General features: G+C 40.6%; 1 protein-coding gene and 1 non-coding gene across 3 annotated transcripts in view; one reads left to right on the top strand and one right to left on the bottom strand.

Moving 5' to 3' along the window:
* The window catches only part of KICS2 (KICSTOR subunit 2), a 41002-nt gene extending 16641 nt beyond the window's left edge, over window positions 1-24361 (top strand). Inside the window, exons 3-5 of one of the 2 annotated variants that reach the window (XR_010108896.1) lie at window positions 5080-5891; window positions 12095-12234; window positions 14648-24361. Coding sequence is in view for 1 of the 2 variants with exons in the window: in XM_003824808.6 (XP_003824856.2) it covers window positions 5080-5891; window positions 12095-12168 (886 nt within the window). In the remaining variant the exon portion in view is untranslated. Of the gene's footprint in view, window positions 1-5079; window positions 5892-12094; window positions 13393-14647 lie in introns of those variants that run through there. The other variant, XM_003824808.6, reaches the window with a different exon arrangement.
* On the bottom strand, window positions 820-926 carry LOC112436738 (U6 spliceosomal RNA). Its single transcript, XR_003025443.3, has one exon. It is a non-coding gene; the product is annotated as a U6 spliceosomal RNA (small nuclear RNA).
* Window positions 24362-25131: the final 770 nt, after the last annotated feature.

Below are 25131 nucleotides of genomic sequence, written 5' to 3' on the forward strand. Positions count from 1 at the left end.
TCCTTCCTTCCCTTTTTCCTTCCTTCTTCCTTCCTTCCTTCCCTTTTCCCTCCCTCCCTCCCTTCATTCCTTCCCTCCCTTTTTCCTTCCTTCCTTCCTTCCTTCCCTTTTTCCCTCCTTTCCTTAGAGCAGATGTTCTCTGCAAATAGTTGTTAATTTATTCTGTATTAAGACTATTCAGACTCTTTCAAGCTTGCTGCTGTAGCTTAGGTGGATATTTTTGGATTACAACCATTTAACAGAGCCTCCTATGATACGAGTTGTGAATAGCTATGAGGCACATGGCAGAGTGGAAATAGGGAAATGATACATCATAATGCTAAGCTCTAAGTCTTGGCAGACTAACATTAACATGAATTTTTAGCTCTTCTTGAGGTTGAAAAATAGCTTCAACATTCACATTTATCTTTAATAAGTGTTGAGCACTTAAGCACTTTCAGTGTATGTTATGGAAGAGCTTGTTCGGAGTTCTTTCTGAAGGTTTGGACAGGGAATTTATGTCCTCTTAAGGAGAGCATTGGATTTGAATGATGATTTTCAGCTGAAAGCAGTAGAAAGATAACAATAGTGTTATTTGTACTAGAATTTTCTCTAATTTCATGTCATTAATCCTGTGATTAACAGTCTTACTATGTTGCTAGTTCCTGGGCAAATTTTCCTAATAGCCATAATTATAGAAGATTGTGATATTTAATGCTTATAAGTGTCAAGGGGCCTAAAAGCCAAGGTGGTAGGAGGCTTTCTTACAATTCAAAGATTTTGAGACTTATTCTATAACAGGGTTTTGCATGTGTGCATTTAAAACATTTTTAAAAATATACAGTATTTAAGTAGATTTTTTAAAAAAGTGTTATCCTTGTATAGGGGACATGCTAATCTTCTCTGTATCATTCCAATTTAAGTATATATGCTGCTGAAGTGAGCCTTTTTTTTTTTTTAACACAGGGTCTCACTCTGCTGTCCATGCTGGAGCGCAGTGGTGTGATCATGGCTCACTGCAGCCTCAACCTCCCAGGGTCAAGCAATCCTCCCACGTATGTAGGCCTACAGGCGCACTCCACGAGGCCTGGCTAATTTTTTTATACTTTAAGTTTTTGTAGAGACAGGGGTCTCACTGTGTTGCCCAGGCCGGTTTCGAACTCCTGGGCTCCTAATGATCCTCCTGCTTTGGCCTCCCAAAGTGCTAAGATTATAGGTACGAGCAACTGCTCCCAGCCTGAACTTTCTTAGTGTTCATTCTAAAATATATAATGTTTGAAAAGTCCAAATTAATTAAACATGTAAGCTGGAAGATTTGAGATCTGGTTTATCTTTCTGATTTTTTGTGTATTTATATTTTTTTTACTTTAATTTTTTTGAGTTCTGGGGTACATGTGCAGAATGTGCAGGTTTGTTACATAGGTAAACATGTGCCGTGGTGGTTTGCTGCACCTGTTAACCCATCACCGAGGTATTAAGCCCAGCATGCATTAACTCTTTTCCCTAATGCTCTCCCTGGCACCTCCAACAGGCCCCAACAGGCCCTAGTGTGTGTTGTTCCCGTCCCTGTGTCCACGTGTTCTCATTGTTCAGCTCCTGCTTATAAGTGAGAACATGCAGTGTTTAGTTTTCTGTTCTACGTTAGTTTGCTGAGGATAATGGCTTACAGCTTCATCCATGTCCCTGCAAAGTGAGAACATGCAGTGTTTAGTTTTCTGTTCCTATGTTAGTTTGCTGAGGATAATGGCTTACAGCTTCATCCTTGTCCCTGCAAAGTGAGAACATGCAGTGTTTAGTTTTCTGTTCCTACTAATGTTAGTTTGCTGAGGATAATGGCTTACAGCTTCATCCATGTCCCTGCAAAGGACATGATCTTGTTCCTTTTTATGGCTGCATAGTATTCCATGGATTGTGTATATTATTAGACTTAATCTCACCAATGTTTTAGCTTCCTCAGCTGGAAGGATGTTGATGTAAAATGCAGATAATAGATGAAAAGCAATGTGTGTTTTTCACATGAATAACGACATTTCACATGATAATCGGTTTCTCTCTTATAATGTCCAACCTAGTGTGGACTCTCTTAACCATAATCCTTTTAATTAGTACTTAAATAGATTTTTTAAAAAAATTCTAGATACACTTGTGATTTTTTTTTCTAATTGTTTAGTTGATAACCACCATTTTCTTTTTCACCAGCAGCCAAAACAGGGCTGTGTGAGAAGCGTCCGTCTTATTAACAATGAAGTGATCAAATGCACTCAGGCCTGTAGATCATCTACCATAGTGCCTGGAACATATAATATGCTCCATAAATACAAGTACTTCCCCTGCCTTTACAGTGGGATCACTTGCTGAGGTAATTTCCGCAGCCTCTGCAGGTGCTGTGGATCTTTAGGAAGAGTGTAAGCGCTTGATGTAGGCTTCTGGAGAAGGAGCACGTATCAGGCCTGGCAGCCACTAGGCGCTTCTCAGAAGAGAAACTGAGCAAGAAAGCTCTGTGTGGTCTGTACAGAAAGGACTCTCCCTGCCATTCTAGTCTACTGTTACAGAACTTCGTTCAGCCCATAACCAGCAGGCAGAATCAATGAGGCAGAGACTTGGATTCATATCTTTACATAGTTGGTCACCACATTGACTAAATTTCTGCTTGAGTCATAAAGTTCTAGAGACGAAGGAGCGAATAGAGGAGGCAGCTATTACTTCCGCTTGGGGAGGAGCTTAAAACTAGGGTGGCTGTATGTCTGTTTTCCTGAGAAATTGTATGGTCAAACTACTAAAGTGGGAGAGAGGTATTAAGAAATGAGAGGATATAACTGGGGAAAGTGACCTCATCTGGAAGTGGACAGAGAAAGCTTTTCTAGGGAAATGACTGACGAGGAGACCTGAAGAATCAGGAAGAAGTACAGTATTGGTGAAAATGGGTCATGTGCTCACTTGTCTCGGGTCCCTGAACTTGCCCTTTTTTCCCTGTGCCTAGAAGAGAGGATGTCCCACATCATGTTCTTTTCCCTTTAAACATTACTATTACATGTGAAGTAGAACAGTGTTTTACAAACAGCAGGTACTAATCTATGGGATATAAAGTTAACTTAGTGAGTTAGTAATCTGATTTAATATATATAGTAGAAAATAAATATATATTTAATATAAGAAAATATCAAGTAGAAAATATATATTTAATATATATTAGAAAATATCTATATATATTAGAAACTATCAATAGCGGAAGTAATAGCTGCCTCCTCTATTCACTCGTTTGTCTCTAGAACATTATGACTCAAGCAGAAATTTAGCAGAGTACATTGTACATAGTAAGAAAGTATTGAAATAAAATATTTATGTGTGCAGGTACTTGGTCACAATATAAAGTGTATTTTTTACAGTAGATCATAGTCAAAAACTTTTTATTTTTTGGAGACAGGGTCTCACTCTGTGAAGCACAGTAGCGCGATCACAGCCCACTAGCCTCAGCCTTGCTGGGCTCAGGTGATCTTCCCACCTCAGCCTTCTAATTTGAGTAGCTGGGGTCACAGGTGCACACCACCACACTTGACTAATTTTTGAACGTTTTGTAGAGATGGAGTTTTTCCATGTTGCCCAGGCTGTCTCATGAACTCCTGGGCTCAAGCAGTCCACCTGCCTCTGCCTCCCAAAGTGCTGGGTTTACAGGAATAAGCCACTGTGCCCAGCGTCAAAAACTTTTATACATTTTGTCTAGAACAAGTGGAAGTAAAATTGCACTACTGTCTTGTACTCCTTGTAGTATAATTGCATTTTCAGTTATTTACTGAGTATCTGGAGAAAGTGAGAAGAATAGGAATGTGGCTCAAACTGGGAAGGGACTACATTATTCAGTGCCTTCTAGTCCTTTTTACGGATTTGGGGTTTTATCCTAAGATAAATGGAAAGTGATTGAAGTGTTAGCTATTTCTTATTGGGTCACCATTTGTTTGTTTGTTTGCTTGTTTGAGACAGTCTTGTTCTGTCACCCAGGCTGGAGTTTAGTGGCACGATCTCAGCTCGCTGCAACCTCGCCCCCCCACCCCAGGTTCAAGCAATTCTCGTGCCTCAGCCTCCAGAGTAGCTGGGATTACAGGCACATGCCACCATGCCCGGCTAATTTTTGTATTTTTAGTAAGGTTGGGATTTCACCATGTTGGCCAGGCTGGCCACCATTTTGTTTTTAACTATAATTAATATGAAGGGAATTTGGGAACCAGGATTGAATAAGGGCTGTCTGATAAATGCTCTATTTCTTTAATAAACATTTATTTTATCTACTGTGTTTTCCATATAAGCTTATAGTATGTACTGTCAACTGCAAGATAGGCTTAATACCTCATAGCATTACTGTGAACATTAAATGAGTTTATATATGTCATCTACACATTCAACAGATGTTTTAGTGACTTTTTTTGTTTTACCTCTGCCTCTTTAGGACCACACTCTGAAAAGAGCATGCCTTGTTTCAATGATTGTTTTAGTCATACAATTCCCAGAATAAATAAAATACACTCAGAAAGAATTATACCTAATTTAGGCCAGGCATGGTGGCCCACACCTGTAATCCCAGCGCTTTGGGAGGCCAAGGTGGGAAGATCACTTAGAGTTTGAAACCAGCCTGGGCAACACAGGGAGACCTTGTCTCTACAGAAAATGGAGTGTGTGCCTATGTTCTCAGCTGCTTGGGATGCTAAGGCAAGAGGCTCACTTGAGCCCAGGAACTGAGCTGCAGTGAGCCATGATTGCACAATTGCACTCCAGCCTGGGTGACAGAGCAAGAACCAGTCTAAAATAAATAAATAAAAAAAAACAAAAATGAATTGTAGCTAATTTGGTATTTCTGTTGTTGAAAGGAAAAGTAGCCACTACTCTCAGGCTATTTCCACAGGAGAATATGATGTTGACATAATTTTGAAATGGTGAAATTATATCAGAATTTTAAAATAAATCAACATGTAGTTCCTCCATCTTTTCTTCCCCTGTCTTGAAGCATAATATTATGTTTGGCCATATTGTTGCTTTGTGGTTAGAAAAATGTCAGTGTGGCAAGTGAAGTAACATTTCCACTTATCTCTATTTCCCTCTCCCCTTTAGATTTCACCACCCAATCCTCAGTCCTTTGGAAAGCAGTTTCCAGCTGGAAGTTGACGTCCTGTGTCATCTCCTGAAAGCCCAGGCCCAGGTCTCAGAGTGGAAGTTCCTCCCATCTCTGGTTAATTTACACAGTGCGCACACCAAACTGCAGACGTGGGGCCAGATCTTTGAGAAACAGCGGGAGACCAAGAAACATCTGTTTGGAGGGCAGTCTCAGAAGGCCGTGCAGCCTCCACACCTTTTCCTTTGGCTGATGAAACTCAAAAACATGCTTCTTGCCAAGTTTAGCTTTTACTTTCATGAGGCTCTGAGCCGACAAACGACTGCTTCAGAAATGAAAACGTTGACAGCAAAAGCTAACCCAGACTTTTTTGGAAAGATTTCCAGCTTCATCAGAAAATATGATGCTGCCAATGTGTCCTTAATTTTTGACAACAGAGGTTCTGAGAGTTTTCAGGGTCATGGTTATCACCACCCCCATTCCTACAGAGAGGCCCCCAAGGGTGTGGACCAGTATCCAGCTGTAGTGTCTCTGCCCAGCGACAGGCCAGTCATGCACTGGCCCAATGTCATCATGATCATGACGGACCGCACATCTGATCTGAACAGCTTGGAGAAAGTGGTCCACTTCTATGATGACAAAGTTCAGAGTACCTACTTCCTAACCCGCCCGGAACCTCACTTTACCATTGTCGTCATTTTTGAGTCAAAGAAATCTGAGAGAGACTCCCACTTTATTTCCTTCCTCAATGAGCTCTCACTTGCGCTTAAGAACCCCAAAGTGTTTGCAAGTCTGAAACCTGGATCCAAAGGTTAGCAGGTGATTTGCGTGGAGGGGTTTCAAGACTAGAAACTGTTCTTAATTGCCCTAATGATCTACGGTGGTCTGTGAATAGAGTTTACATCCATTCATGCCTCTTTCAGAACTAAATTAAAGACAAATCCTCCCTGTGTTGCACACTTTATAAGCAATTAAGGCCAATTGAATTAAGTTTCCAAAGAGTAATCTAGGAAGTGGTCATGGGCTACCATGTGTCTCCATGGTACAGCAAAGTAGTTTCAGTATTTTCCCCTATTTTGCTATATTTCTTGTAGATTGAATATTTATTGGGCTTTTTTTTTTCCCATATGTTTTTCTGTTGTTCTAAACATTGTGTTCTACTGCAATTCCAAACACCCTCTCTGTTTCCCTCCTTCTTGGAAGAGTAATAGGGATGAGATATTAAATGGCCTTTTTAGAATTAAGAACTGTATGTTTTCTGTCTCATAAATTAGCAAATGAATATGGAGTTAGTAGTTTTATGATTCTGATCTACAAATTAACATTTTTGATGCCAAAATTAGGGTCTTGGTAAGAAATTTCTATCAGTTATTGAAACTGAAAGTGAGTCAGATTGGTAGCATGACGTAAGCTTTTAACAGTTCAGAAGATCCTCATGGCAGCTTTAATAGCCATGGGTTCTTTTGGGGTAATGTACACACCTAACTGCATTTGTTTTGACTTCTTTAATGTTTGAATGTTTCACTCTGTTGTAAAGTCAGCATAAGCCATCATGTGGGCTTTCTTCATTCTTCAGCATATTATCCGCTTCGCTTTCTGTTTATCACTTTTCTGCTGAAATGTACATGTTTGACTCTACTCCTTGGTTATTTTTAGGCTTAAAAGCATGCAGTCGGTTTTTCAGCCACTTTTAGATACTCATGCAACATAGCCTACTTTTATAAAATCAAAATGAAGGTCTTCATACGCTGTACTTGCTAAAAATCAACTGTGCGCTTGAAAGACCTCTTCATAGTTGAGTAATCACCTCAGTACTTAAGCACTTCTGAACTTGGGTTTCATGCCTGCCCCCCACAAATTATGTTTAGAAGCAGCACTGCATCTTAGCACATGCTGCCTTATTTCTTTCCTTCGGCAGGTGTTCATGGGAAGTAGGTGGATCAGTGAAGGCATAATGGGCTGTGGAGACCTTCACTTCTAGATTATTGATTCAAAATAAAAAGAAGCCACAAAGAGTAATTGAGTTGTTACTGGTTTGATGGTTCCTTTGAAGCTTGTGTGAAATGTAATGGTCACATTCGTCTTTTTTCCCATGATTGTGTGGAGCCACTGTTTTACTGGGTGTCCACAGCAGGTATGCCAGCAACATCAGCAGAGACCAGAGAGCCCCTCAGAGTCCATGTAGGAAGCCTGCCCACCTAGGGTGGACTGCCTGGCAGAAGAAAGAAGAACCGGCCAGGCACGGTGGCACATGCCTGTAATCCCAGTACTTTGGGAGGCTGAGACGCGTGGATCACTTGAGGTCAGGAGTTCGAGATCAGCGTGGCCAACATGGTGAAACCCCATCTCTACTAAAAATACAAAAGTTGGCCGGTTGTAGTGGCGGGTGACTGTAATCCCAGTTACTCTGGAGGCTGAGGCAGGAGAATTGCTTGAACCTGGGAGGTGGAGGATGCAGTGAGCTGAGACTGTGCAACTGCACTCCAGCCTGGGTGAAAGAGCGAGACCTGTCTCAAAAAAAAAAAAGAAGAAGAAGAACCAAGAATCTACTGGCCTATTTTTTATTTTCTGGGAAGAACATGTGTTTTTCCTTTTTTTTTTTTTTTTGAGACAGGGTCTTGTTTGTTGTCCAGACTGGAGTACAGTGGCACAATCACAACTCACTGCAGCCTCAACCTCCTGGGCTCAAGTGATCCTCCCACATCAGCGTCCCGAGTAGGTGGGATTACAGGCATGAGCCATCACACCTGGGTCTCACTATGTTGCTCAGGCTGGTCTCAAACTCCTGGACTCACATGAGCCTCCCGCCTCGGCCTCCCAAAGCACTGGGTTTATAAGCATGCGCCACTGCACCTGGTCTCCTTTCTTTTTCTTTAAAAATGGTCATAAGCTTTGTAAAAAGCTAGTTTGCTTTAAATAGAAAGTAGTGATTTACCTCTGCATTTTATTCACTCAGGTTCTATAAAAAAAATCTCAGCAGATTTTACAACATTGACCTTACCTAAGAAATTGAAAGCAATTGGAGCTAAAAAGTCAAATCACTTTTCCTCTCTATTGTGTTCTGCCAAGAAACTGAAAAATATTCCTTGGTATGCATGTATTTTTTTCCTCTTAGATTAAACCACCATTAGCCTTAATGACACAGTCCCCCAAATACCTAGAAGAAATATACTTCAGTGGAACCCCGAGAGAGGTGTAAGTAAAGCATATATATGTTATTTAAATAACCAGTCCTGACCTAGAACATATTTGAATTGTATATCTATTTTTAAACATAAACACAAAAAGAATTTCAAAGAACAGAAGGCAGATGTGAATATTAAGAAAATCTAAGACAATATGTATTTATAAATTACTGTGCAGCTGTCATAGACTGTACTGGAAGAGTTTTTGAAGATTGAATATTGAGACTTAAATTATTTCTTAAGCTCTTCAATAAAGTTTTCTGATTATAAAAAAACTCCACATAATTTGGTTCAAGCCAAGAAACAAAGTCATTTTACTCTAAGATTTATTCTCTAAATATAGTAATGAGATCTGTAAAGTCTGTGTTTTGCTAATTAAAAGAGTAAATCTGCATATTTTCTGCAGACTGCTTTCTTTGAATCTGTTTCTAAACCACAACTTGATAAGTTTTTATGGGTAACTGGGAATATGGTCAACACTGAGTTTTCCAAGGGTTCCATCCAGGAGTATTTCATTTTAGAATGCTGTTTGGACACAGGGTTTGTAACTTTGTTGTCTCTGGGTCCTACCTGATCTCTGGCTGTGTCATTTCAGGGAGTGTGTGAAAATAAAGCCCAGTTCTTAACCAAGGAGCCAATACCCTTGATATAATTGCTTTGGATATTTGGACATATTGGGAGAAATGTGTCCAAATACTTTTCTTTTCTTTTCTTTTCTTTCTTTTTTTTTTTTTTGAAAAGGCAAGGTCTGTCGCCCAGGCTGGAGTACAGTGGCATGATCATAGCTCTCTGCAGCTTTGAACTCCTAGGCTCAACAGTCCTCTTGCCTCAGCCTCCCAAGTAGCTAGGACCATGCCTGGCTAATTTTAAAAAAATATTTTAGAGATAGGGTCGCACTATGTTGCTCAGGCTGGTCTCGAAATCCTGGGCTCAAGTGATCCTCCCTCTTTAGCTTCCCAAGTAGGAATACAGGTGTGAGCCACTGTGTCCAGCAGAAAATGTACTTTCTAGGAAGAAAATAATTGGTACTTCACTACATTCCCAGGGAATTCCTTCAGGTGACCTTTAAAATATGTCCACCCTTTTGATCTAGAAGCAGACTCGCGATTTTGTTCGTTTGGCAAATCAGCCTCTGAGCTCAACTTCCTTGTCTGTAAAATGGGGCTAAGGAAATGTGGGTTGCCTTTTCAAAGGATACTGTTAGGATGGAATGAGATCATGTGTGTAACAAAGGCTTTGGAAACTTTATGGAATTTGAAGGCTATATAAATAAAAGATGGACCACTCTTTCCTTAAATTTGGCACCTTTCCTGTTCTTTTCTTTCTCTTCAATTCTGTGGCAAACCTGTACCTAGTTATTATGTTTGAAAGAGATCTGGTTTAGAAGAGGAGGCAGATAAATGCCTAACCAACCTACCCACTCTTCCTATTTTAGAATCTTTGTGGTTTTTTGTTCCCAAATTTTTATGGTTGGTTGATAGCATCATTTTAGTTCTCCTATATTATGATTTCTTTTTTTTTCCTTTGGTTACTCTATCAATTACTGAGCGAGGTATTTTAAAATCTCCAGCACTGCTTGTGGATTTGTGATTTTCTTCCTTTATTTCTGTCAGTTTTTCCATCCTGTATTTTGGAGCCCTGTCATTAGGCCCATATACATTTATAGTTTTTATTTCTCTTGTATTCACCATTTTATCATTATGAAGTTTCCTGCTTTATCTCCACTGCTACTGCTTACTCCAAAGTCCATTTTGCCCAATGTTTTTAAGGCCCTTCCAGCTTTCTTATGCTTACTGTTTGTGGTGCGTGTGTGTCTGTGTTTTCCATGTTCTCATTTTTAACTTGCTTATTTATATCTTTGTATTTGAAGTGTCTATAGACAGAACTAAGGAGATAAGACAGATTAAAAAGAACAACAATCTCTGCCTTTTGATGGGAATGTTTAGTTTATTTCTTGTGTAAGGTTTTTACAGTCAGGATTTTGATGACAGTATCCTTGAACTATCACTTGTTTTTCATCCTTTTTTCCCCCTTTATATTGGAAGTTAGAGCAAGATGTTTAATCAGACTCAGCTTTTCTTTGTGTAGTGGTGTTGTATATTTTATTAGGAAGCAGCTAACAACTGGCATTGCCTAGATAGATTATATCATTAGAGGTTACAAAATGGTAATATTCTAATTGTTATTCCTTTTCTCATTATTAGCCAGAATACATCTACAAAGAGAAATTCACCTCCAACTATTTAGTACCTTGAAGTACAGTTCATATGGAATGGATGGATAAATCCTTGATTCTTTTGCTTTTCTTTATTTTATTTATTTATTTATTTTTTGGGATGGAGTTTTGCTCGCTCTTGTTGCCCAGGCTGGAGTGCAATGGCATGATCTCGGCTCGCCACAACCTCCGCCTCCAGGGTTCAAGTGATTCTCCTGCCTCAGCCTCCTGAGTAGCTGGGACTACAGGCACGTGCCACCATGCCCAGCTAATTTTTGTATTTTTAGTAGAGTTGGGGTTTCACTATGTTGGCCAGGATGGTCTCCATCTCTTGACCTCATGATCTGCTTGCCTCAGCCTCCCAAAGTGCTGGGATTACAGGCATGAGTCACCGTGCCTGGCCTTTATTTATTTATTTTTACTAGTTCTTAACATATTTAGTTCCTTAGCATCTTCCAGACAATGGGGAGTTTTAAAAGAAATGTATATGAATTTATAAGGATTTCTGACTCTTAGGTTTAACCCTGAATTTGAAATAAAGCAGCCGTTTTCTCCCTGACCACAAGATTTTTTTTGGTAAATATTATGACTTTCCTTTATTCCTTCCTCATGGTTAATTTTCTCTCTTAATTACTGTTGATTATTTTCCTCCACATTTTTTCCTCTCCCTCTCCCTCTATCTCTCTTCCTCCCTCTTTCCTTCTTTTCCTCTCTCTTTTCCTTCCTTCTCTCCCTCCCATCCTCTTACCTTTTTCTTCTCTGTCACCCAGGCTGGAGTGCAGCAGCACAATCTCTGCTCACTGCAACCTCTGCCTCCTGGTTCAAGCAATTCTCGTGCCTCAGCCTCATGAGTAGCTGGGATTACAGGCATGCGCCACCATGCCCGGCTAATTTTTGTATGTTTAGTGGAGATGGGGTTTCACCATGTTGGCCAGGCTGGTCTCAAACTCCTGACCTCAGGTGATCTGCCCACCTAGGCCTCCCAAGTGCTGGGATTACAGACATGAGCCACTGTGCCCAGCCCCATCCTCTCTTACCTTAGTTTCTGATTTCTTTCTCATAGATTCTGCTTTAGCCACCTTTCTTCCCATGCCTCTGAGATCCAGGACATACACCAGTAGTCTCTGACCCAGTTTTGGGAAACAGCATCTGAAAGTATTCATTTTGATTGTTTTTATAACCAGTTACTTTTTTTCAGGCAGCGAGGAAGGAATACATAGAGGGGGAAAGGTCAGTGTTGATACTAATAGGGTGACCACAATTAATCCTAGCCACTTCATGAACACACAAGGCCTTTGGCCAACTGCGGCCAAGCATTGCTGTATGTATTTGGCAGGTTATTTGGCAGGAAAAGTTACTCAAAACTAAAATCTTTTCAAGTGTATTTTTACCATGTTATTTATTATTATTATGTAAAAGATCACTTTTAGTGTATTTGCACTAATTATTGTATAAAAGCATTAAAGTAGCCTCTGATTTTTTTCAAGTAAAAATGTAAGAAAACTAGATTTTTTTTCCTCCTAAGTGAGAAACAAAAAACATGCTATGTGACTCCCCACAAAAGCCCTGTAGGTTGAATTTAATTTAGCAATTCCCTCTCTACTTTTCTACCAGGTTCCTGTTACCAATGCAATTATTTCGTGGCCTTTTGCCTGAATTATTCTAAGCTGCTTCTCCAGAGGAAATGAGTCAGAAGAAATAGGCTTGATGTGCATTTCTGCCTTTGGAGACTTCTCTTGATATGGTGTAAATCCGTAAGGTTTCATTAATGCCTTGTCTGCATATTTTTTCAATCTGCTTTTGATAACAAGGTCTGTTTCTAGGGTACTTCAAATTTAAAACCGTAGGGTATGTGTAAAATACCACCACTAGAAAATGGAGAGATGCAAATGGGTTCCCCCTTCTGTAGTCCCTCCTAATGTCAGAATCTGGGGTTAGGGTTCTAAGTGATGGTATCACTCAGGAGAGGGTCACAAGAGGCAATGACATGGGACTGCATCCTGAAAGATGACTGCTTAGACGTGCGGCGAGAATGGCCGGAAAATGGAGGATGGCACTTGACATTGATCTAGGAAAGGAAGACAGTCATTGGGACTTTTGCTAACTTTGTCCCTAGAGAGTGAATTCTGCTTTTGCTGGTCCTAAAAACTGTAGAGTAATTCTACAATCCAGTTAAATTTGTAAATCTAATGCCTGATTCAATCTGAGATTTATGACTCAGCCGGTTGATCCAGCTTAGGTCTAGACTCATTTCACTTTTGTTGTGACAAGATACGACAATGTAGGGCACACCCTTTACCCCCCAGGGTCATCCTGATGTCAGTCATTTCAGGCTAGGCCAGTGTCAGAGCAGTCCCTGAAGCAGAAGTGGATGGAAAGAGGTGAATGATTTCTAATATTCAACATTCATTAATTTAACATCGACTATGTTAAGGGTAATGATATAGCAGTTAACCAAGACCAACATGGTGTCTGCTTGGTTGATGCTTGAAATAAGGTGACCTGGCCCCAGCCACCTGGGTGGCCAGGAGCTGAAAGGGCTGTAACCAGTGGGCAGTGAATAGTCTTCAAACTTGTTACTTGCATACCTCCCTACAAATTTTGGAAAAACCATGAGACTCTGATTGATTTTTTAAAAGAATATCTAAAATCATTATGTTTAAATAGCCTCAAAAGAAGCATTTTATTATGTATTGTAAATATTGGCATTTAAAAATGTTATTCGGTCTTTTAAATGTATCCAGCGAAATCTTGGTACAATAGAGATTTGATAGCTACCATTTTCCATTTTTAAAAATACTTTAACACGCTTTGTAACAGTTGGAAATATTGTTTGATTCCTTTTGCTCCCTGAACTCCATTCTTCTTCTGAAGAAGAATTTTATCCTAAAATGAATTTATTTTTTGCTTAACAGTCTTATCGGTTACCTTATTAAATATTACTCAGTATATTATAGATATAAGTGTTTTTTGTGTTACCATAGGCTCTAAGAGTTTAATGACCAAATGACATTTTAATAAATATTAAACTTAAAAAATTACATTTGGCTGGGCGCGGTGGCTCACGCCTGTAATCCCAGCACTTTGAGAGGCCGAGGTGGTGGATCACTTGAGGTCAGGAGTTCAAGACCAGCCTGGCCAACATGGTAAAAACAGTCTCTACTAAAAATACAAAAAATTAGCCGGGCATGGTGGTGGGCGCATGTAATCCCAGCTACTCGAGAGGCTAAGGAAGGAGAATCGCTTGAACCTGGGAGGCAGAGGTTGCAGTGAGATGAGATCACACTCCTGCACTCCAGCCTGGGTGACAGAGCGAGACTCTGTCTCAAAAGACAAAAAAAAAAAAAAGTTATATTTAATTTGAAATACATTGAAATTTGAATAGGTATAATATTACAGTGATTTGGTTAAAGAAATTGTCTAAATGTTCTTTTGTTTGTTGGACAGATATTTTTACACCCTATGATAATACCCCATGTTAAAAACTGGGAAGGATTTGCAATTTTACCGTATTTGCTAGCTAACAACTTGCCCTGACATAGTTTCACAGATGTGGACAGAAGACACAAGACAGTTATTCTAGTAATAGCAGGGGCTGGATAACATCATTGTTGCATTTTTGATTTCTTAAGCTTCAGTTGTCTCAGGGCCAATGTGGATGGGCCCAGATGGATGCCTGCTCACATGCATGTGAGAATTCTGATCTTTGGAAACCCAATTTTTTTATTTGAGACGGAGTCTCACTCTGTCGCCCAGGCTGGAGTGCAGTGGCGTGATCTCGGCTCACTGCAAGCTCCGCCTCCCGGGTTCATGCCATTCTCCTGCCTCAGCCTCAGGAGTAGCTGGGACTACAGGTGCCTGCCACCGTGCTCGGCTAATTTTTTTGTATTTTTAGTAGAGACGGGGTTTCACCGGGTTAGCCAGGATGGTCTTGATATCCTGACCTCGTGATCCGCCCGCCTCGGCCTCCCAAAGTGCTAGAATTACAGGTGTGAGCCACCGTGCCCGTCCCCCAGTCTTTTATAATGGTTTGTAAGCATGCCTTCCCTTTGCTCCAGAGGGAGACATTCCTATTCCAGCCAGTAAGTGTGTTGGTTTCCTAGAGCTCCCATAACAAAATACCAAAAATTGGATGGTTTAAAGCAACACAAATGTATTTTCTCTCAGTTCTGCAGGCTAGAAGTCTGACATGGTGATGGCAGAGCCATCTTCCCACTGAAACCTGTAGAGATAGTGCAGAACTAAGGGCAGTTGATGCCTTACTCTCAAGACCTGCAGAACATGAAAAAACCCATGGAAAATGGTCTCCTAATACGCTATGGTAAACGTATGGGTGAGAGGTAAGTTTATTTTTTGGTAAGAGAAAGGCAGTTATTAAAGGAGAAGGTAGAAAAAGCTTAGTTTACTAAAAGCACTTTCACAGGTTCTTAGGAGAGAGTTCATATGGAAGTTGAGGAATCTGAAATTGATTTCCTAAAAATTGATTTTCTTAAAATGATCTCTATTCTCATATCTTTTGAATAATATTTCCATATCTCAGTAGAATCCCAGCTTGAAGGGACATGAGGTACATCTGAACTGCTGTTCTCTGGGAATCACCACATATAGTACAGCTTTGAGATATTGATGCCATAATGCCCCCTTCTATTTTCCTGAACTTTCCAAGAAGTCTTTGCTAAAAGTTGTGGATGGGCTGAGCAATGTGATCAAAGAATTAAAAGAGGGGTTTCTGCCTTCTTTTAGGGGAGGGCAGCAGTAGCAGGAGGAAGGTTGAGTCCAGGAATTGCCAAAGGTGGTATGCCACAGAGCCCCTGTCAGCCTGTGTACAGGGAATGTGGTCAGGAGGCAGATGAGTGGCGGAGGCAGCAGACAACTGGATTGGAGTCCTGATTTCCAGAAATAGTAAGCAGAGGAATTTGTCAAGAGCCTGGAATTCCTGTAATTAAGCAGAATGGGGAGTTGACGTTTTCCTAATGGATATTAGCAAATAAATGTGACCTCATTTTAAGCTCCCATTGGCCAAGGTCTGGACATTCCAGTTAAAGTTTTTGACCAAATTATATATGGCTAAGTTGATGTGGAATCATTCAGTTCCACAGTAAACCATTTATACAGACAAAGTGACTTATTTGCATATTTTTTCCTACTATGTTTTTTAATAACAAGGCCAGTTTTTGTGAATGTAACTATCTAGTCTAGCAAGTATAGTTGTCCTTGGAAAGCTTGAGAAAGTGCTTCTTATAGTATTTATTAAATGTCATTTTTAGTTTGAAAACCAGCACAGATCTCCAGGAGCAATAATGTTTTATGTTATTAAAGTTGAGCCCCTATAGTCTTGCTTGATTTTAAAAGGATGGATGAATGACATTGAGGAGAGGAAGATAAGTTTTTTGTCTCTGTCCTCAGGGAATTAACTTCCAAGGAAGGGGGACCACCAGCACCTGAAGAGATATCTAGCTTTAAAAAAAATCGTATAGATTTATCAAACTTTACAGGTGGGAATTGTAACAATATTGAAAAAATGTCAACTACTTAACAGCCGGTAAGAAAATTCTTAGGGAAAGTATTAAATGTTTAGAGAAAATACTTTGAGGAGATACTTGGAGTAGGATTGGCCTTATTACCTGTAAGGCTTTCATTTTTCCTTCCCTGGAGAAAGAATATGGTTCAGGGGGAAGAGATGGCTGGGTGTGATAGAGAGAGGAGCCAAGAGGCTCAACTCAGCCTAGTAGAATTAAATAGACCCTTAGATGCACTTCAGCAAAGCAAGGGGAGAATGCACAGGGGGAGGTCTCTCAGGGTGTCAGTTGTGAGGTTACAATGTAAACCTCTCCTCTCTCCTCTTTGAAACCTTCAATAACTCCTTGAGCGAATGTTTTATTTTTTTTTTGAGGGGTCCTGACCGCAAAGGAGGGAGGAGGGACAATTGACATCTAAGGGCACTATATTCTTTCTTCCTCCTTCTGTTCCTTAAGTTATAGGAGGAAAGGATTAGCAACCTCTCCTTTCATTAATCAACAAAAAAGTCTTTAATTGTATTACGTGCTGCGGGCTTGCTGATGCATAAGATGGTGGTTGTGACTTATGTTTATCACCCATATGTATTGATTTTATAGGAAGGTGATAATGGACGGAAAGGCCAAACATGATCAGTCTTCTAAATTTTAATGTGAACGTGAGTGAAAGATAAGGTGCTTTGCTGGATTAAAAAGCAAAAAGGAAAAGAAGGGAAAAGCATATGAGTGAGGAGAATTAAGTGCAACTCTCTTTTCCTTTTAGCTCTTAGTTTGTGCCAGTATGATGAGGTGGAAGGTAGATGTGGGGTTAGACAGTTCATAAAGAGGAAAGGAAGAAAAGTAATAAAAACAAAAAACCAGGGAAGGAGGAAGTGAACACAAGAAGAGTGAAGAGAGGCCAGGCATGGCTCATGCCTGTAATCCCAGCACTTTGGAAGGCTGAGGGTGGCAGATCACTTCAGCCCAGGAGTTTGAGACCAGTCTGGACAACACGGTGAGACCCCATCTCTACAAAAAATACAAGAAAAAAAAATTTTGCTGGGTGTGGTGGCATGTGCCTGTAAGTTCCAACTAGTCAGGAGGCTGAGGTGGGAGGATCACCTAAGCCTGGTAGATGGAGGCTGCAATGAGCCAAGATCATGCCACTCCAGCCTGAGTGACAGAGTGAGTACTGTCACACACACACGAAAGAATAGTGAAAAGAGTTACTATGGCATTCGGAAATAAAGAGTCTTTGCTGTTCTGGTCAGTGCCATGGGCTTATGAAGTAAGTGTACAAGACCCTTTCATTGTAGTTCAATAAGAGCAACAAAGTCCTCACTTGGGGAACCTGGTCCCTGCTTCCTGCCTCCATGGGGTATGTGAGAACCCATTCAATTCTAACTCTCAGCTATTCAGCCAGAATCCCCGGCGCTATGTTTATTAAACTTACCACGAAAACCACTTTCTACACACAGCCTAGCAAAGAGAATTACTTTTAACGAAACAACAACAACAATAACAATTTTCAATGCTATTATATCCCTATTCCATTCTGTGGGCACAAACCTCTGCTTATTCATAATCACTTCATATACGACACATTAAAAGCATCTTTTGTCTTAATTATGTGGGGCTAACATTTAGGGAGCATTCACCATAAACTCTATTAGTCAATGCTGAAGCTTCCTAGTAACATTGTTGACATTTGGTCTTGCCTTACTTTGTTTTTGGAGCTGGTAGGTTTCTGTTAAAAAAAATTTTTTTTTTTTTGACCTCTTGGGGACTGAGCTGTCTAGAGAGGCTCTGGATCAAGAAAGCAGCCTAATTGCAAAATCTTTCCTTTGGCAGTGAAAAGATTGGGAATGAGAGTCAGTGAGCACCAGCCAGTAGATGGCAACACTAAAGCAAGACACAGCTTCTTGGCTGTGGCTTCTTTTCCATCCTGGGACAACCCGTGCAGCTCAGCTTCTTTGGACAGTGGGAAGTTGAGCAGTATGAGGTTTATAAAAATGACAATTTTTACTGTTTAAGGTTGGGGCATTAATGACTGCTCTTGTAGAGACAGGTATTCAGGCAAGAATTGGTTCAAGAGATGAGTCAGAAACTCTTCTGTCATTTCCAGTGAGTTTTAACCAAGACATTCCAAATGCCTTCCTCATCTGGTGACTGTGCAGTGAGCTTCTCCTGACTCAGAACCATCCACACATGACTGTAACTGCTGCTGCTGCTTTGTTCCTGAGGCATTTTCTGTTTGTTCTGAGACTCATGCTCCCTCCCCAAATTTTCAGACAAGAGGGCTTACCTTGCTTGGAGTCTTTAGAAGGATGAATGGAGAGTATTAACATTTTTGTGAGGGAAAAGGGAGTTTCATGCTCCTTGAGTTTGTAATGAAAGTACGTACCTCTCCCCAAATGTCCATGAACACAAATAAAATTTTCTTTAATAATTTGGGAGGTTCATGGGACTCCCCATGAGTCCATGGGCCCCCAAGATAAAAATCCCTGTTTGGGAAAAGCTCTTGATGAAGTCCAAATAGGCTATTCAGGAGATACAGTAAGTCTTAAAGGTCAGTACTGTCCCAGGCAGATAAATAACTGCTGGATGTTTTCACCCGGATATCCTGTAGGCAACTCAGCACTTTCCTTCCCCAGACTTGCTCCACTTGGCATCCTTAATTCTTTCTTAGTATGACTCTTGTCCCAGTCGCCTTCTCTTCAGACTTTGGAGTCATGTTTGATTCTTCTGTTTTAGTCACTGCTGAATTTTCACAGCACTCTCATATTCGTCCCATTTTCATAGTCAGTTCTTTCTTCACTTTGGGTTATTAGTTAAGCCTGGATTAGAAATCTCATCTCCTGCTTGGTCTCTCACCTTCTGTTTCTTTCTATTCCAGGCCTTCCTTCTTACCTTTGCTAGGGAATTCTTTGAAAACCCTGAGCTGGTTGTGTCTCTTTGGCTCTGCCTCTTGCTCCCTCTTTTTAAAAAGTCCTGATTAAGTAGCTCCCCAGAGTCTGCTGGAAGAAGTCCAGTTCTGACAATCAGGTTCAGCCTTTTCTTTTTTCTCTTCCGGCATTTCCTTGCTTTACCTCAGTTTTACGCAAGATGGAATACTTGGCCGGCCGTGTATTTTCTTGCCTTTGCTCCGAGTTTTCTTTGTCTGGAATCCTTCTAGACTAGGGGTTCTTCACATTTTTGGTATAAAAGATGAGATTTCATTGGCAGCCTGCAAAGCATACACTTTCTCACAATGTTTTTAATGTATAAAATGATACACGAAATTACAAAGAAACCAATTATATTGAAATACAGTTATAAAAATCTTTAAAAATCTGCTATGTTGTATGCATTCTTCTTTATTAATACATTTAATAACATTATATGGCATTGGTCCTAATAATTATCGTGGCAATTTATGGCCTACATCTGTAATGGAAGGAAATGCTAAATTTCAGTTAGACATTAGGGAAAATAAAGATGTATTTTTTTCCTATCCACGTTCACAGACCCCAGGCTAAGGATCTTAAATCTAGATTATTGATTCTCCAATAAAGTATGAATCAGAATCACTGGGATGCTAAACAAAGCATGCTAAGCCTCATTTCTGATTCAGCAGGTCAAGGGTAAGACCCTGGCTTTTGTATTTCTAAGTGTTGCTGATGCTGCAGGACCAGGGATTGCAGTTTGAAAACCTCCAATCTGCCAGGCGCAGTGGCGCACACCTGTAATCCCAGCACTTTGGGAGGCTGAGGTGGGCAGAACTCCTGAGGTCAGGAGTTCGAGACCAGCCTGCCCAACATGATGAAACCACTAAAATGCAACTACTAAAAATAAAAAAAATTAGCCGGGTGTGGTGGCAGGTGCCTGTAATCCCAGCTACTCGGGAGGCTGAAGCAGGAGAATCATTTGAACCCAGGAGGCAGAGGTTGCAGAGCCGAGATCACGCCACTGCACTCCAGCCTGGGTGACAAGAGCAAGACTCCATCTCAAAAAAAAAAAAAAAAAAAAAAAGAGAAAAAGAAAACCTCTGATCTAGGATAGATCATCACCTCTTGCCATCTTTACCTGCCAAAACCCTATGCCTCCTAAAAGACCCAGGGAAAGGCCACCTTTTGTATTACGTTTTCCCCTATATCCCCTATTGGAAGTAATTTCTTCTCCTTCAAGGACCCTGTCCCAATTGTTCATCCCACTCTCATGGCATTTAACTTTCTGCCTTGTTCGCTGGAGTAAGATGTGTCTATTCTCGACTTGGACTTGAGCCTTCTAAACTATTTGTACCACTGGAAATGCTATGATATTTCAGACCTCCATGAAGGAATAAATGTCTTCTCACTCATTAGACTGTGAGCTTTTCTAGGGTATGAAACATGTCTTACAATTTGTGGGAGAGAAGAGGGACTAAGGAAGGGAAGAAGGAAAATTTCAATAGAGAACTCCTCATTAGGGAAATTTATCTAGAAGCACAGAAATTAGTCATGAAAGAGAACACCTCATTTATTCACATAATACCCTTCCTGGGTGCTACGGGCTGAAATGTCCTTTATCCAGATTAAAAAACAACAAAGTAGGTTACACAGTGGACCTTCCAGCAAGTTTTCAAAAGATTTCCATTGGCCCATGGTCATCGCACAGTATATGGCCTCATCCAGGTCCCTGGTAAGAATGTTTTATGGGTCAGAGCCCTGGGAGTGCATATGGATTTTCTGCAAAGGCTTTGGTGCAGTACTTTGGAGTTATTTTTAAAGACAGGATAAGCCCACTGGGGCCTTTGTATGGCACAGCTTATCTATACCTGATCAGACCTCCTAACTAGTGAATATCAATCGTTTGGAGTCAACCTGGGAGGAGACAGAGAACTAAGTAAGCGTTGAGCTGCAGGATTATGATTTCATCCCTGTACTGTTTCATTCACTTGATTTTTTTCTTCCTTCTCCCCCTTCCCTTTTTTTTTCTTCTCTTCCTCTCTCCCTTTCTTCCCCTTTCTGTCCCTTTTCCCCTCCTTTCCTTTTTTTAATCCAATGACTAGGTTAGCAATTATGTTGAAGGTTGGTCTATAGGGGCCTGTAGGTTTCCTTCCAGATGGAAAATTCTGAGACTCTACAAACAGATCCACAGTAAGGTGTTCTCCCTTGCCAGGTAGCAATTTTATCTGTGGTATTGTTGCTTCCCATACTTTAAATCTTGTTTATTTGACAGAGACTATGCCTTTGTGAAGTGGAAGCATGCTCTGAGATTTCCATTCAGGTCTTCTGTCTCTATCTTGCTGTACTTGTATGAATTGTGTGATCTGAGTTACTCTGTCAAGTTTAGATCGTGAATATAGAGGCAAAAATAGCAATTATTAACAGTGATGATAAACATTTGGATGTAGTGCTTTTCATTTCTAAATGGCTTTGAAGAGACCAAATACATCTGTTAGTATTAGTCATTCTGCCTGTGGGATTCCTTATCTTGGGTCAGAGGGTTTTGCTTGGACTCTGTTCTAGCTGTGTAGAAAGACTCATTTTGGTAGCTATTGAATTTTTCCCCCTATGAGGCATATTCTAAACTTTTAGTCATTTCTCATGGGTTACATATGTTCTCTTGGTGCTAGCTGTGCAGGTTTCTATTCTCATACTTGCATTTAAAATGAATTTATCCTGGTACTGTGGCTAGATAAGAAACTACTGTTACTGAATTCTTTCCTAGGAGGGAGAAATGGAATTTTCTCTGGAGGTTCAGAGTAGATCTTCAAATAAGACTCTGATCTTCACAGTGGTACCCTATGGGGTAATTCAGCTGATACGTTGAATGCCTTTTTCCCTAAGGCGGTGGGCTAACAATGGTAGCTACTGTTTCTCCTGGGCTAGTCTAGATGCAAATGTTCAGGTGAAGGTTGTCCCATGCACATACCTCTCTCTCCCTTGTCACTTTCTGGGTTTTCTAGATGGATTTGCATATAGTTCTGTGTGTATGAGTAAGCTGTAAGGAACAGGTACTGGGTCTTTTGTCTTTTTACACTTAGTGTTGGTATGTAAGTGGTGCTCAAAAATTGTTGCGCTGAAATCCTCTTTATTCTAATCTCAAACCAAACCATATCCCCTTTATTATCATCTCCAACCACAAACAAAAACATTGTTTTCCATGTATAGATTCAAACTAAAATCATATTAAATTGATTAGGGAGCACATTTTGACTTAGTACATGGCTTCGAGATCTAAGGATTTATTTTTAATAAATACCGCTGCTTGCATGTGGAGCCCGGCTCCTTCCCCAGGCTCCTCGCACGCGTTCTTCCCTGGCTCTATTTGGGTCCCAGGAGCAGCCCGTGCTGTTCCCTGTGTCTTGCATGCTTTTCTTCACCCTCTATCTTATGTCACCCTTTATCCCTGCATCCCTCAGGCCTCATCTCAGTCATCACTTCCTCGGGCACCCTAGCCCTGTTTCTGCCCAGCCCTGCTCAGTCTCCTTCAGCGAAGGGCTCTTCGGTTCCTTTCCTTCGCAGCCCTGATCACCATTTTAAGTGGTTGACCATTTACTTCTGAGTAACTCCCTTCCTTTCTGTTCTATAAACTTCCTGAGGCCAAGGGCTAAGCCTGTTTCTGCTGACCTTTGCATTTCCAGCCTTTGCACAGTGGCTGGGGCATAACAAACACCAGTGGCCGTGCCAAGGAATGCTCAGGGTTGGAGTACCCCATAATTTCTATCATTCCACACAAAATAGTTCTATTCTTGGATATGAACTATTGCCATTTTCCCACTCTCTTGTAAAATGTGAACGTTAACTCCACAAGGGCAGGGCTTGTCTGTCACTATGTATCTTGAGCATTTAGATGAGTGCTACCTAGCAGGTCCTCTGAAATATTTGTTGAATTGATAAAGGTGTCTTGAGAAATCTTTGTTTTCATTGATCTGTGATATTCAGTTGTATGTGCTCTGCAAACCCAGTTTCAAGGCAGGTGCCTTCCCTCCTTTCTCTAACTCCCCGCCTGCTAACTAGACTGCACTTTCAAGTCCATTGCTTTAGCAGCTCTGGCACTGCCTACTGGTAGGTTCTCAACACGTATTTTATGAAAGTCCAGAGCTGGAATTTTTCAAGGAAGTTTCTCAACAGTACACACCTAACAAAAGTGTGGTCCAACTAAGAGGGGGTGGGCTAGGGGTGGAATAGGTTTCCCAAGGTATCTCTTCTTCCAACAGTATGCTACGAGTGATTCATGAATATATATGCAGTTGGCTTTGAGCAAGTACCCAGCAAGATTATCAGCTGAAAAATATGTTTTTATTAAAAAGCTTAACAGCGAGCAGGTACAGTGGTACATGCTTGTAGCCCCAGCTACTCAGGAGGCTGAGGTGGGAGGATTGCTTGAGCTCAGGAGTTCAAGAACAGCCTGGACAGCATAGGGAGGTCCCGTCTATAAAATAATAATAATAATCACCACCATCATCATCAATCATCGTCATCATCTCAACAGCTTTTTAAAAGGATAGCGTTTTTTAAAAGCCATTTTTAAATTATAAATACTGGTTTACATGCGCATATAAACAAGAGCACTTCCATATGCATGTATCCCTTCCCCCCATTATTTACTTATTTATTTTTGAGATGGAGTCTTGCTCTGTCACCCAGGCTGGAGTTCAATGGCACAATCTCAGCTCACTGCAACCTCTGCCTCCTGGGTTCAAGCGATTCTCCTGCCTCAGGCTCCCAAGTAGGTGGGATTACAGGCGCCCACCACCACGTCTGGCTAATTTTTGTATTTTTAGTAGAGACAGGATTTCACCATGTTGGCCAGGCTGGTCTCAAACCCCTGACCTCAGATGATCCTCCTGCCTCAGGCTCCCAAAGTGTTGGGACTATGGGCAAGAGTAACTGCACCTGGCCCCCCTCTGTTATTTTACCGGATTGTCACTTCCCACCGTCAAAGTTTCCTTGCAGTTCAACTTGTCAGTGGCCTCATCAAACAAAGAAGGTAGCTTGTTGTCACCAGCAACCAACATCTGGTTTAGATGTGGCTAGCATGCCTAGTTGCTATAACAGAGAGGATGTCATAATTAAACTGCAAGGCATGGTGAAGGGTATGGCTGTCATACATTACCACACTTCTGGGATAGAAAACAAGGTCTTGAACTTAGCAGGGAGATGCAGGAATACAGTTATTATACACTTCTTGAAATTGTCTCATTCCAAAAAACATTTGGTTTTAGGGAAACACTTTGGAGAATTAAAACACATTGAAAAGCTAGAAATAGGTCAAAGTGATTGCAAAACAGTCTTTCAGCATTGTGGTGGGGCACCTAATGGCTTTCGTTGGTCACCCAATCAGAGAGCTTGTCTTTAGACTAATGCTATTCAGCTGGTTACCATGGCAATGATGGAGTACTAGTTGTCATGGCAATGAAATGGAAATTTGGGGGACCAATTTCTTTAGAAGAGGTGGATTCATTAAGCCCTTTCTTTCTTTCTTTCCTTAAAACTTGACCATGTCATACAATACTTTTAAAGGGTGTCCATTTTCATACTCTATACATTTTAGGATTTATAAATCTTTTCTTCTTCTTGGATCTCATGTCTTAAGTCTTTTCACCTCTGTGATTTGAGTAGACACCCCCACCCCTACACAGTCTTTTGTGGCTCATATTAAAGAATGACACTGGAAAAGCTACGTTTCTTTTTATCCCCCCAAAAGTGTTTCTGCCAAACTCCATTGGATTCCTCCAAAGTTATTGTGGTATGAAATAGAATAGGTCAGAATAATTATATTGGACTAAATGATAAATGAGACTTCTACCAATGCATTGCAATCACCTGTTCCTCACTGAGGTGTTTATCAGAATTGTACTTTAAGGCAGATCCTTTTGAGAAGCACCAGAAGCCTGGCTCTTTTTCCCTCCCTGGGCTGATGGGGGTTTTATTCCTTTTTGCTTAGAGTCCACTCTATGGGATCATCAATGGGAAATAGATGTTGTTCACTTGTTACGCAGACTTGAGTGACCTTTTTCTTGACTTCTCCCAAGGAATTAATTTAGCTGCTTATTTTGAGATTCTAGAAAAGAATAAGTGGTTATATATATACGTATATCTACATATACGTATGTATACGTATGTATACGTATGTGTACATATATACGTATATATATAAGTATATATGTATATATGTGTGTATATGTAT

This window comes from Pan paniscus, chromosome 10 (genome assembly GCF_029289425.2).
Source record: "Pan paniscus chromosome 10, NHGRI_mPanPan1-v2.0_pri, whole genome shotgun sequence".
Classification (NCBI taxonomy): Eukaryota; Metazoa; Chordata; class Mammalia; order Primates; family Hominidae; genus Pan; species Pan paniscus.